Below are 10,983 nucleotides of genomic sequence, written 5' to 3'. Positions count from 1 at the left end.
AATACTTATTTTCCACCCTGATTTACAAATAAATTCTTTACAAATCCTACCATGTGGATTCATGGATTTTTTTTTCACATTCTGTCTCTCACAGTTGAAGTGTACCTCTGGTGCAAATTACTGACCTCTGTCATCATTTTAGGTGGGGGAACTTGCACAATCGGTGGCTGACTAAATACTTTTTTGCCCCACTGTACCTTTAGTTGCCCTCCTTTATTCAGCCTACGTGACAGCAGCCTGTCAAAGACACCAGCTACTCTCCCTCCTCCCTGATGAAGCGACTCCCTCTGTTAGGGCTCTGCTCAATAAGCAATCATGGCAAGTTGCTCTTAGTCTCACCTGACAGAAAGGTGAGACACAGAGAGTCCATCAGCTTTCTTTAGTCTGTGAGTGCATGCAGTATATCTGGCTATGTAATCCATGCTTTCCTATTTTGTTTTTGAGACCAAATCTCCAAACATACCAATAACAAATGATTCTGGATTTTGATACTGCCCATTCCCACATCTTATTATTTCCATGCATGTCAGAACTGATCTTTGTCTAGTTAATTGACAGGACATGCGCCTGTAACAGAGCAGGGTAGCTTAATGGCAAGAAAAAGCTCTGAGATGAAATATGTACACTATTAAAAATGTATATTTAAGTCTTGACATCTGTTACCAGGGACAGGAAACATAATCTGCACTTCTCTCTTTTAAAGAAACACCAGTTTTGAAACTCCAACAGCCCTCTTTTATCTTTAATTATAAAATATTTTTTTATATATGTGTTTTTTATATATGTTTTACTGTATATATGTCCCATGCTTCACTCTATGGGTCAGTATTAATACAAATACAGTTGTCGCCTCCACCCGCCTTTTCATATATGTAAAATAATGACTTCTTTTATATTTACCATATGAAGGAGTTTGTGTGTATGTGAGTGCATGTTTTCATGTGCACACCTGCATCTCTGCATCTGGCTGTCTTTTATAAGTATGTCAGCCAGTTGTGTTTCCCCTCATAGGGCCAAGGCTTTTGTCACCGTAGTGACCGTGCTTCTTTTGATCTTCTGATGTATGAGACTAGCAACCTTTCACACACACACATCCACACATGCACACACACATCCACACACAATGAATACACGCAAATAGAGTCCTTTATTCTCATTTATATACAAACTCTCTGCAATCACACATACACCCTGTCAGATCAATAATGAAGGTGTATTGTTGCCCTGCTATAGAGGCCTCTCCTATTCTGTGCTCCCCGCCTCCCTCTTTTCTCCTTGGTCACCCTTTTCTTCCCCCTTTGTCACCATCCTCTCCTCCTCCTCCTCCTCCTCCTCCTTCTCTCTTTCTCCACAATTTTCTTTCCTTTTTCTTGGTTTTCTTTCTTTCGTTCCCTCTTGTGCTCTCCCACTTCTCTTCTCTCGCCTCATCTCCTCACTCTCCTGTCCCTCTTTGGTAGATGAAAGCACAGATCAGCTCCAGCCTTTGAAGTGGCAGAGACTGGCACCCTCCCACTGGTTTAGCAGGAGGAGGAGGGGAGCAGAGGTTTTAGGAGAAAGGGCAGGAGATGAGAGGAGTTACAAGGAGAGAGAAGAGGAGTGGAAAGGGATGGGAAGAAGGGTTGAAGAGAGGTTTTAATTGAGAGGATGAGAGGAGCTGGCGCCGAGGTAGCAGACGGAAGAAGGATGGAAAAGAGAGAGGGGAGGTCTGGGCTAAGATCCTAACCCAAATGATGTCATTCACACTTTGCCATGGCAACCTGAGGAATGCCTTTTCAAAACCTCAAGCCTGACCAAGGGTGAAGGGTGGGGAGGAGCAATAGCGTATACTCCCCGTTCCTGAAGAAAAAGCATTGAGGTTCTCAACATAAACCTAGTTAATGCTGCTTTCAGTGAGTCAAAGCCTCAGTAATATCTGCTCAGACAACAAAGACAGATCAGAAAACTGCACAACTCTTCTACAAACACACTCTGAGGTCAATCATTCAGAATTTTATCAAAATGCAAACATTAACATGGTGAAACTAGCTGCAGTGTACACATGCGGTACCATTAAAAGAATAATAAGCTGTCTGATCTTCCTTGAAAGTCTCTAAATGTAGTGGTGGGCTGATCACATCAATCTCTGGGTTGAATTAAGCAGCTAAAGAGAAAATACTTCACCCATGAAAAGCAAAAGTTTACAGATTTAAAATTGGCGAGCCTCCTTTGTTAACCATTCAAAGTCATCTCCATGCACTTCTGCACTGCTTCCAGCACTCGGATTAATTTTAGATTGCTTCATGGGAGTCCCACTCTGAACACTTACCACATACCCATCTGATATTAGCTTGGACCTCAGGCTTGTGCAGAGAGAGCACATTATCTGGATCTCTGGCTAAGCTCCAGAGAAGAGTCTGCAGTGTCTGAGCACAAAGGTGTATTGTGTTTTGGTTGTGTTATTTAAAATGGCTTGTACACCATACATTTGTCCCCCGGGATTAGATTATCAGCAGTGACTTTCAATACGATATCTTGAGGTGTCAGAGGGAGGACTTTTGCCACAAACACAGTGAATTCCAGTGGCCAGCAAACCACATTTTAAATTTTGCTGTTGTTCAGTCCTGATCAGCACTATTGTTGCCAACCACTCACTCTGCTCATGAGGTTTGGCTCCCTGCAGCTTTGTCATTTTCCCCAAACAGAAATTCAAGTTGAAGGGCTGCATTTCTACATAAATCAGTGCAGAATCAAAACTGTAAGAGGACAGAGTGGGACTGACAGCACAGCAGGAGCAATGGAAGGCAGCGGAAACTCTTAGACTCACCTTTTGAAATCATTTAGTTGTTTATTTAATCTGAACAAAAACAACAACAACAATAATCTTTGGGTTGAGTTGTGAGTGAGTCTACCGCTAAAGGAACTGCAGATGATTGTCTTCTTTCTGATGAGTTCTTCTGTTTGTTTGTTTTCACACAGCAGACATCCCACATGTTGGTGTAAGCAGAGTGTGAGGCTAATGCGATACTGTAATCTAAAACCAATTATTTTATTTTCCGCTGTTCTCTGTGCAGCTGTGTCAATTTGAGACTGTTAAGAGTGCAAGGATTTAATGAGTAACCAAACTCTAAAGTTTGTCCTAAAACTTTTATGGACCCAATTTATGTTTTCCAGATCCACAAACTTTCAAGGGTTTCCGAGGCCTCTGGGAAATGTGTTAATTAGGTTAATTATGTAGGTTTTAATTAACTAAGAGGGGTGGGTGGGCTTCTTCTGGCCTGGCTGTCAGGTTGCCCCCAAAGACACCTGGGAGTAAGTGGAGGGGGGAGGGGGGTGATAAGAGGGGGAGAGCAGGAGTAAATTATAGACAGCCTAGAGGGGCCTGGGCAGATTGGATGTTTTCATCAAGTCTTAATTATCATATATAGATGTATGTTTGTACAGAATTGTGAAAATCATTATTTATACACTTGTATATGTTTTTTAATTGTCTTACTACAGAACACATAAAATATCTATTTAATAAGCACAGGTTCATGTGGGCTGAAATTGGGATGTAAAGTTTTATGTTTGCAGAGCAGAAATAAATGTAGTAGTCTAATTACTAATTCAGTCCACTCAGTACCATGCTAAGTGGCTGCACCTGTTTCATTGCTCAGCATGCTTAAGAACCCTGATCTATTTTATTGTAATTGTGTCTTTGATTAAGCTGTTTGCACTCATCAACGGTTAATTATCACTGGATAGATAGCATGCCAGTAATACTACTCATTTTTTATGTTTCCCCATCACAGGTATCACACTGATGTCACTGGCCTGGCTGCTGATATCCTTCAAGAGATCTCTGAATCCTAAAAGCTTTCAGAGCATTCAGCCATGCCTCCATATGACTGTCATCATTTCAAATTGGATCAGTGGCAGCAAAAAATATTAGTGTCACTAAAATGTCTTGAGAGGGCAACCAAAACATGCATCCGGTGTTCATCAAACTTCACAGGATTACAGCATGAGTGTTAATTTAGACTGTCATTGGCATCACAACACTGACCTCTGAGTGTGTCAACACACCTCGTGTCATCAGCAGTGACAGAATATTAGATCACGCATGCCATCACGAGTCATAGATTTCTACTTTGTAATAACATGAAGCTAATGGCGACATCTACAAACTCTTTTTTGTTGGTATTCCAGCACTAAAAAGGAAGTTGTTCTGTTTACTTGTAGCAGACTAGTGCCGTGAAAAACCATTAATACCAAAGTGGTTCACCACATCAACTGAGTTGTGCATAAATCATCCATGTCTGCTTTTACACAAGTTAGGTCATATCATTCTAATTAAGTCATTTTCCTGTGTATAATCCAGTGTATACCTGATCTCTGCCTACTGTTACATTCCCAATTTTTTTAACTGGATATAATTACTTTGCATAATTAAATATTCCATTACTGAGAAGTGTTTGAACTTAAAATGAAAGAATGACACTTAAATGTTCCAAGCTGGATGAAGTCGGGTTAAATAGGTGAGGTAGAGGTCATGTTAGAAAGATTATGCTTAGTCATTGAATATGTCCTTAAGCTACCTCAGCTGTCCATGTACCACCATCCTAGACATCCACACGTGGACACCACCAGCAGGCTTTTAGTTCACAGCACACTGAATTTTCTGCAACTTTGACTCATCGCATTAAAGCTGGACCCAACTTGCCACTGTACACAGTTTAAGTAGATTTCAACAGTCTCAGTGAACACACAGCAGGTGGACTGCTGGCACATCAGTTTCTCCTCACCTTCCCGTCAATAAGTGTAAAACTAATGCAGCAGGCTCCAGACCAGGGATGTCAAACTCATTTTACATGGTGGGCCACATGCAGCCCACTTTGATCTAAAGTGGGTCTGACCACTGAAACTGCCCTTCCTGTCAGTGTAAAGAAGTTGCACTACACATTTAATCTCTGAGATACTGTAACATAAGAAAATGCAATGTCAACAGCACATCTACATGAAGTCCAACTGTTTGGGTTTATATTCAGAGAAGGCCCCATTTCATTTCACTGTGGAACCTTTGTAAACAATGAAAATCTTTTAGTGTAGTACGCAGGAGGTCTGTCAGCAGGAAAAACTAAAATGTATAAAATAGTTAGGTCCAAGGTTTATGCCCTTCTACAATTTCCAAAGCTGTCTGGTGGGCCAATTCTTGGCCCCAAGCCTTATGTTTGATACCCCTGCTCCCTGAAACGACTTCAAGTGTGTCTCATGTTAATCCTTGATTTGAGTAGAAATGAGACTTAAAGGCATACAGTTGAAATGACAGTCCATTTTATTGTTTCAGAACACAGCAGGCTACAGCAACCAGCTCCTCTCACTACCCCACCCACTTACAGCAGACCAATAGGAGCCCTCCTCCACCCCTGTCCTTTCAGACACTCCCACCCAGCTAGGTCAGCTACACCCCCTTTGGAACAGCAGAGACATCAGTGTCTCCCTTTAAAGCAAGAAAATAGCTTGATATTTGGACCATGATTTCCAATTCATGTTTTTATACAAAAGCTACACAATGTTACACTTGATCATCAGAATACAATTCAACTGATTAACTTTAGTGTTTGGACACCATTTAAAATGTGATCAGATCCTTTACTTGGATGGAGCATTACCACTTAAAAAAAATAAAAATAAAATAAAAATAATAACTCAACACTACCAGAGACTGAAAATACAAGGGACTGCAAAAACAAGAGATGAGTATCATAATTCAGAATAATGGAAAAAGCAAGCTAGATTCAGTTGTACCATTACAGACTTAAGGAAAACGGAATAAAAAAGTAAAAATAAAGTAAAAATGAAAAAAAAAATTACATTAAAAGGGATTTGAAAACTAATTATTGAAAAATCTGTGTGTCATGTCAGGATTTGAGGTCAGCCCCCATAAGGCTGAAACCAGAACCAAACCGCACTCAAATCTAGTTTGTCCCAATGGAGTCCCCGTAGACGGGAAACTCTGCTTGCTGTTGTTGAGTCATCTTCAGGCACTTCTGAAACCTCGCCTCCTCCATATGGGCGAATCACGATGCAGGTTCATCCAGATCACATGATACAGCTGCAAGGGGAGAGCAGAAGAGAAATGAGCGGTGGGGAGGAGGCATGGCAGGCATTGGGTGAAGGACCACACATACAGATCAAATACAAGTCAAAGTAACTTCACAGACACCACATCACACAGCTTTGTAATTTGGAGCAGTCTGAACATGCAGCAGGCACAAGGAGTAAACCGACACTTCCCCCAGTCCTCGGGCTCTTTATCCAGAAACCACCTCTGAAATGAACACCACTCTGTTCAGCTGACACGAGGCCACAGAGTTGGGGGTTGGGGGTACCAAGTAAATCTTACCTAGTAGAAAGTGTAGTGTAATGTTGGTCTTGGTATTTACAGGTCGGTATCAAACCAGGCCAGTTGGTTTGAGTCGCCAGGTGGCAGGCCCTCTATCAGTTCCTGGGCATGTCCCAGGTCAGGCAGCCCTTCTACAGGGGGGTAGTCCTGGCCAGGGTGGTGCCCTCCACCCAAGTCATGATCCATCATGGGTTCCATACCCATTGTGTCCCCTCCGTAACCCCCCGAATGGAAAGAACGGTAACTTGGGTCTGGTGGAGGAGGAATGGATGGAGGAGACGCAGGTGAAGCAGAGCAGTTGTTAGAAGCAAGTTAACAAACCAAGCTGACACACAGTAGTATGATCACTGAAATGTAACACTGCAAATCAACACAGCACACGGTCAACCCTCCAGCAGACCAAATCAAACCAAAGCTGTTAACTCTTATTTCAGCTAAACTTGTGCTTCAGGTCACTGTTTAGTTGTTTCCACCAACAGGAATGCATCTGCAGTAGCCAGGGCCTTTTCTAAATCTATCAACATCAAGTCTGTTTTCATTTGGCTGACGAAGAGTCAATTAAAGCTGTTACTGCTGGAGAATTGGAGAGCATTGCAAATTAAAACCAACGCCAGCTTGCCCTCTAGCCTACTGATCGGCACAGTGTCCAAAATCCTGGACGCCGGTAATAATTAAAGAGATGGTCTGATCTTCAGCCAGGTCAGAATTAAAGACCATTTTGAACAATTTGACTGAAGTAGTAACACACTTTTCATGTCTTTCTGGAACATGCTGAGGAATCACTTGGTGCAGACTGGAACATTTAAGTGGATCCTTAAATTTAAAAACTGCTAGAAGCTTCTGTAACAGCACCAACCTACATCTGATGTCTCCTGAAGTTGTTTATAATAAAGCTGCACAACACTGAGGAGGAACATGAACTGTTTTTAGTTTGCTAATATCTAACAGTAGACCTCCTTCAGGTCATGCATCATCAGTTAGGTCAAGATGAAACACTCAAACACTAAGTGTCAGCTCATTAGAAGATCTCGACCCCGAGTAGATCTTTAGAGAAGTTGTTGGTCAAGTGGTTTACTTCATTAAGTCATATTTTCAAGTTCATTAGTGACACACAAATTTGTAATAGCTGTGTCAGATTGCGTATCTGTAATTTTGACTCTGATGAAGATCAGATCACATTTTTGATAAGATGAGTATATCAACTTAATAATAAATTAAGCCCACAGATGTACAAAGACTTCCAAAGAAGGCATTTAGAGCATCCCCAGTTTGATAATTAGCTCAACTGTTTTTATCTTGACTGCAGTAATAGTTGGGAAGCCTTTGTCTTCTGCTTTGCTTGCAAGTGTCAAATGAGTGACTTACCTTCTGGTCTGTAGCCCAGAGGCTCACCCTGAGCTCCGATATCCAAACCCAGATCTGCTGTCTGCAGAGCAACACATGGCAAACATTTGACAAAGTTTCAATTACACAAACACATGTGCATGTCTTTGTAACTGACTACAAAATGTAAATAAGCATTACACAGTTTGTGTAAAAGTGTGTCGCACCTCGTTCCAGGCCATTGGTTCTGTCCTGAAGAGCGAGCTGGTGAGTTCTACAGAGAGGCGCTTCTTGTAGTCTTGAGGTTTGTCCTCTGACATACGGAACAAAACTGCTGCTGCGTATGTGGCTGAGAAAGATGGAAGCATGACTGCTTAGCCAACACATTTTTAGCCTTTAAAAACAAAAGCACTTAAAACAGACATAATACAGCTGTCAGGGTTAACAAAAGAGACTAGGTATTACCCATGACTAGAAAGTTTATTCAACTAGCGTTCTCCGCATCATTTAGAGGCCCAGGCTGCACATGAGACTGGACTACACTGATCCAAGTGTTGTGACATTTACATATATGCAACAATATAATGAAGTTGTCACCATAAATATAACTGTTTTAAGAGCAAGCTTGGCTCCTACTTAGATTCTTCAACCATGTGCTACAACACAAGCCCACAGTGCGTCTCTGCATGATAGCAGATGAGCCTGAACAAAAGAGAGTTACTGAACAAAAAGCAGCAGCTACATTGAACCGCTAGAGCTGCAAATTTTCAAGATGCCACTTTAGGTCCACATCACACTAAAGAGTCTTCCAGGAAAACACAAACAATTATTTCCAAGTGCCAGCGTGTTATCCAATTAAATCCCCTCATTGCACAGTTAGACTGGCACTTCTGAACATCTGCATAGTTAAATGCAGCTATTATGTGACTGATAGCGTTGTGTAAATGAGTGTTTTGGGTACATACCAACTCCTTCATTGCGGCTGTGCAATAGCTCTGTGAGTGGAGCAGTGGCTCCCTCAGCTTCGATGGCCTCAGCGGCCTCTTTATCCTGAGCGAGCTCACACAGGACGCCTGCTGCTACACGCTGGATGTTCTCAATGGGAGAATACAGCAGCTGCACACAAACACAGACCAACAGCTTAGTGAAAAAATAAATAAAATACTGAGCCTCCACAGATGCAGCCTCATGATACTACAATTTGTTCCCTCTGGAGAACCACCTCATGCATCCACCCAAACAACCTCTATCTGGGATCATTTTTCTAACCCAGTTCTCCTGTTTAATCCAGACAAGCTTCAAACAAATTAATCTCAATACTAAAAATATCATCCGTAATCTTGGTTAAATTATATTGTTTTACTTTGAGATTAAATCTGCAGACTGACCTGTACAAAGAGTGGAATGGTGTTGAGTCCTCTGATGACTATTCTGTTGTGGACATCTCTGGCCAGGATGTGAAGTGCTCCTGTACACCCTTCCACAATCTCCTCCATACGTACTCCCTCCTAATAAACAAACAGCGTAAGATCAGTGCACTTGCAGCATCTCTCTCTACAGACTTCTTAGTAGACCGGGTAGTACTGAGAACTACTGCTCTCTCAGTGAATTCCAAGCACCATGGACTGGTATTTATTAAAGCTGTGTGAATTCATTGAAATGATGAGAGTATGTGCGCTCTTACCACAAACTGCTGCTGTGTGCCTCCCATGCTGGTGCGTCTTTGTGTGTCTTGATGTGCTCTGACCAGCAGCTGAACCAGTCTGGGGATGGCGCCCTGCTCCCTCAAAGGGGCGTGGTTTGCAGGGCAGAGAGCCAGGTTACGGATCAGACCAACTGTAGCCTGACAGAAGAACACAGTTATGTGTCATTTAGCCACGATTTTAATGTCACTCTCAGGTTACGCATTAGCCACCCATAATCCAGAACCATACAGAAAACTTTTGTCTTGATGTATATTTGTAGACAGATTTACTGAAAAATATTATTTCAACTTAATTTCTCATCTTAAAGTCAATTATTAAACAAGCTGATTGCACTTGAACAAAAAAAAAATTATTTCCTGTCTATCAGTACATGTAATATAACAGTGGAAATGACTGACATGTTTATGACAGCCTACAATATTCAGCTCATTATTTTAGCATCAAAACATAGTTAAGAGTGAAGTGATTTTCACTGCACTAAATGAATAGCAGCACGAGTGGCTGGCATTATGAAGAGCAGCTTACAGAGTGCTGCTGCCAAGTCTCTGTGTGTACCTTGATGAGTGGCCAGTGTGATGGCGGGTGCAGTAATTTGACCACTACAGGCAGGCCATAGTGCAGTCTGACAGCGTTCTGTGCCATCTCAGCATCCTGGTGTCGAGAAGTGAGGTGACGCAGGGCACAAATAGCTGGCTCTGTGATGTCTTCTCTGTCTCCAGCCCGAAGCACCGTGCGAACCAACGCCTCAATGCCTCCAACCTAGAGAGGAACAAATAAGGTGGCAGATTGTGAATGCAGCAGAAAATCTGGGCCTATAATTTAAATACAGATTTAAAACTAAATTTTTATATATATTTTATTTTTTAAATGAGAAAAACTGCTAGTTAAAACACATCACTTCGTATTATAGAAATTTTACATTTTCCTTTGCAAAAAATAAATAAAGTGCTCACCTGGCACACCATCATCTTGTTCTTGTAGTTGTTGCAGGTCAGATTAGACAAGATGCCAGCTGCACAGGTCACCACGTTAATGTCATCACTGCCAAGCAGCTGCACCAGAGTTCCTAGCAGACCCTCCATTCCCTCCTGGGTATAAGGATTGATAAATAGCATCAACAAAAAGTCAATTTAAATGTCTTCTGATGTATTTCACAGCCTGAAACTAATGATTAACACACAGGTACTGGTAATGGGGCAGCTTGCCTCACCTGTTTGGTGGCAGCATCTGACAAGTTCCTGAGAGTCCAGAGACAGTTCTGGACCAGTCTCTGGCTGGGATCTGTCAGGTGGAGTCCCAGAGCCTGCATGCCTCCTAACAGAAGGAAATCAAGGGCACATAGTGTTTACATACGCATGGTAAGAAAATACATTTCAAAATGTATACGATCTCAACTTTGTGGTGTTGAGTTTTCTGTACTGCAAGTTTATAAAACATACCAGCCTCTACAATGGCAGGCTTGTTACTGGAGCACACCGACAGAACCTTGAGGACACGGCTTGTGGTCCACAACAGCTTCTCATAGGTATAAGTTCTCATGATGTTGACGAGTGCCTGGGGGCCACCACTGGCCAGGATTATCAACTACAC

At 42.0% G+C, this 10,983-nt stretch overlaps 2 protein-coding genes across 7 annotated transcripts in view; one reads left to right on the top strand and one right to left on the bottom strand.

The window, feature by feature from the left end:
- Window positions 1-4,429, top strand: part of ulk4 (unc-51 like kinase 4) — a 102,234-nt gene extending 97,805 nt beyond the window's left edge. For all 3 annotated transcript variants that reach the window (XM_026185486.2, XM_026185490.2, XM_026185485.2), the window contains one exon: window positions 3,771-4,429. In XM_026185486.2, coding sequence (XP_026041271.2) covers window positions 3,771-3,831 — 61 coding nt within the window. In that variant the 3' untranslated portion in view covers window positions 3,832-4,429. The remainder of the gene's footprint in view (window positions 1-3,770) is intronic.
- Window positions 4,430-5,275: 846 nt separating this feature from the next.
- ctnnb1 (catenin (cadherin-associated protein), beta 1) overlaps window positions 5,276-10,983 on the bottom strand; it is a 39,370-nt gene continuing 33,662 nt past the window's right edge. For 3 of the 4 annotated variants that reach the window (XM_080308248.1, XM_026185493.2, XM_080308247.1), the window contains exons 7-17: window positions 10,833-10,977; window positions 10,604-10,707; window positions 10,347-10,481; window positions 9,949-10,152; window positions 9,372-9,530; window positions 9,076-9,195; window positions 8,653-8,803; window positions 7,915-8,036; window positions 7,730-7,790; window positions 6,365-6,615; window positions 5,276-6,073 (exon numbers count right to left, since the gene is read on the bottom strand). In XM_080308248.1, coding sequence (XP_080164374.1) covers window positions 6,401-6,615; window positions 7,730-7,790; window positions 7,915-8,036; window positions 8,653-8,803; window positions 9,076-9,195; window positions 9,372-9,530; window positions 9,949-10,152; window positions 10,347-10,481; window positions 10,604-10,707; window positions 10,833-10,977 — 1,416 coding nt within the window. In that variant the 3' untranslated portion in view covers window positions 5,276-6,073; window positions 6,365-6,400. The remainder of the gene's footprint in view (window positions 6,074-6,364; window positions 6,616-7,729; window positions 7,791-7,914; window positions 8,037-8,652; window positions 8,804-9,075; window positions 9,196-9,371; window positions 9,531-9,948; window positions 10,153-10,346; window positions 10,482-10,603; window positions 10,708-10,832; window positions 10,978-10,983) is intronic. The other variant, XM_080308249.1, reaches the window with a different exon arrangement.

Source organism: Astatotilapia calliptera, chromosome 11, assembly GCF_964374335.1.
Source record: "Astatotilapia calliptera chromosome 11, fAstCal68.1, whole genome shotgun sequence".
Lineage (NCBI taxonomy): Eukaryota > Metazoa > Chordata > Actinopteri > Cichliformes > Cichlidae > Astatotilapia > Astatotilapia calliptera.
This window is presented reverse-complemented; position numbering and strand designations above follow the sequence as displayed.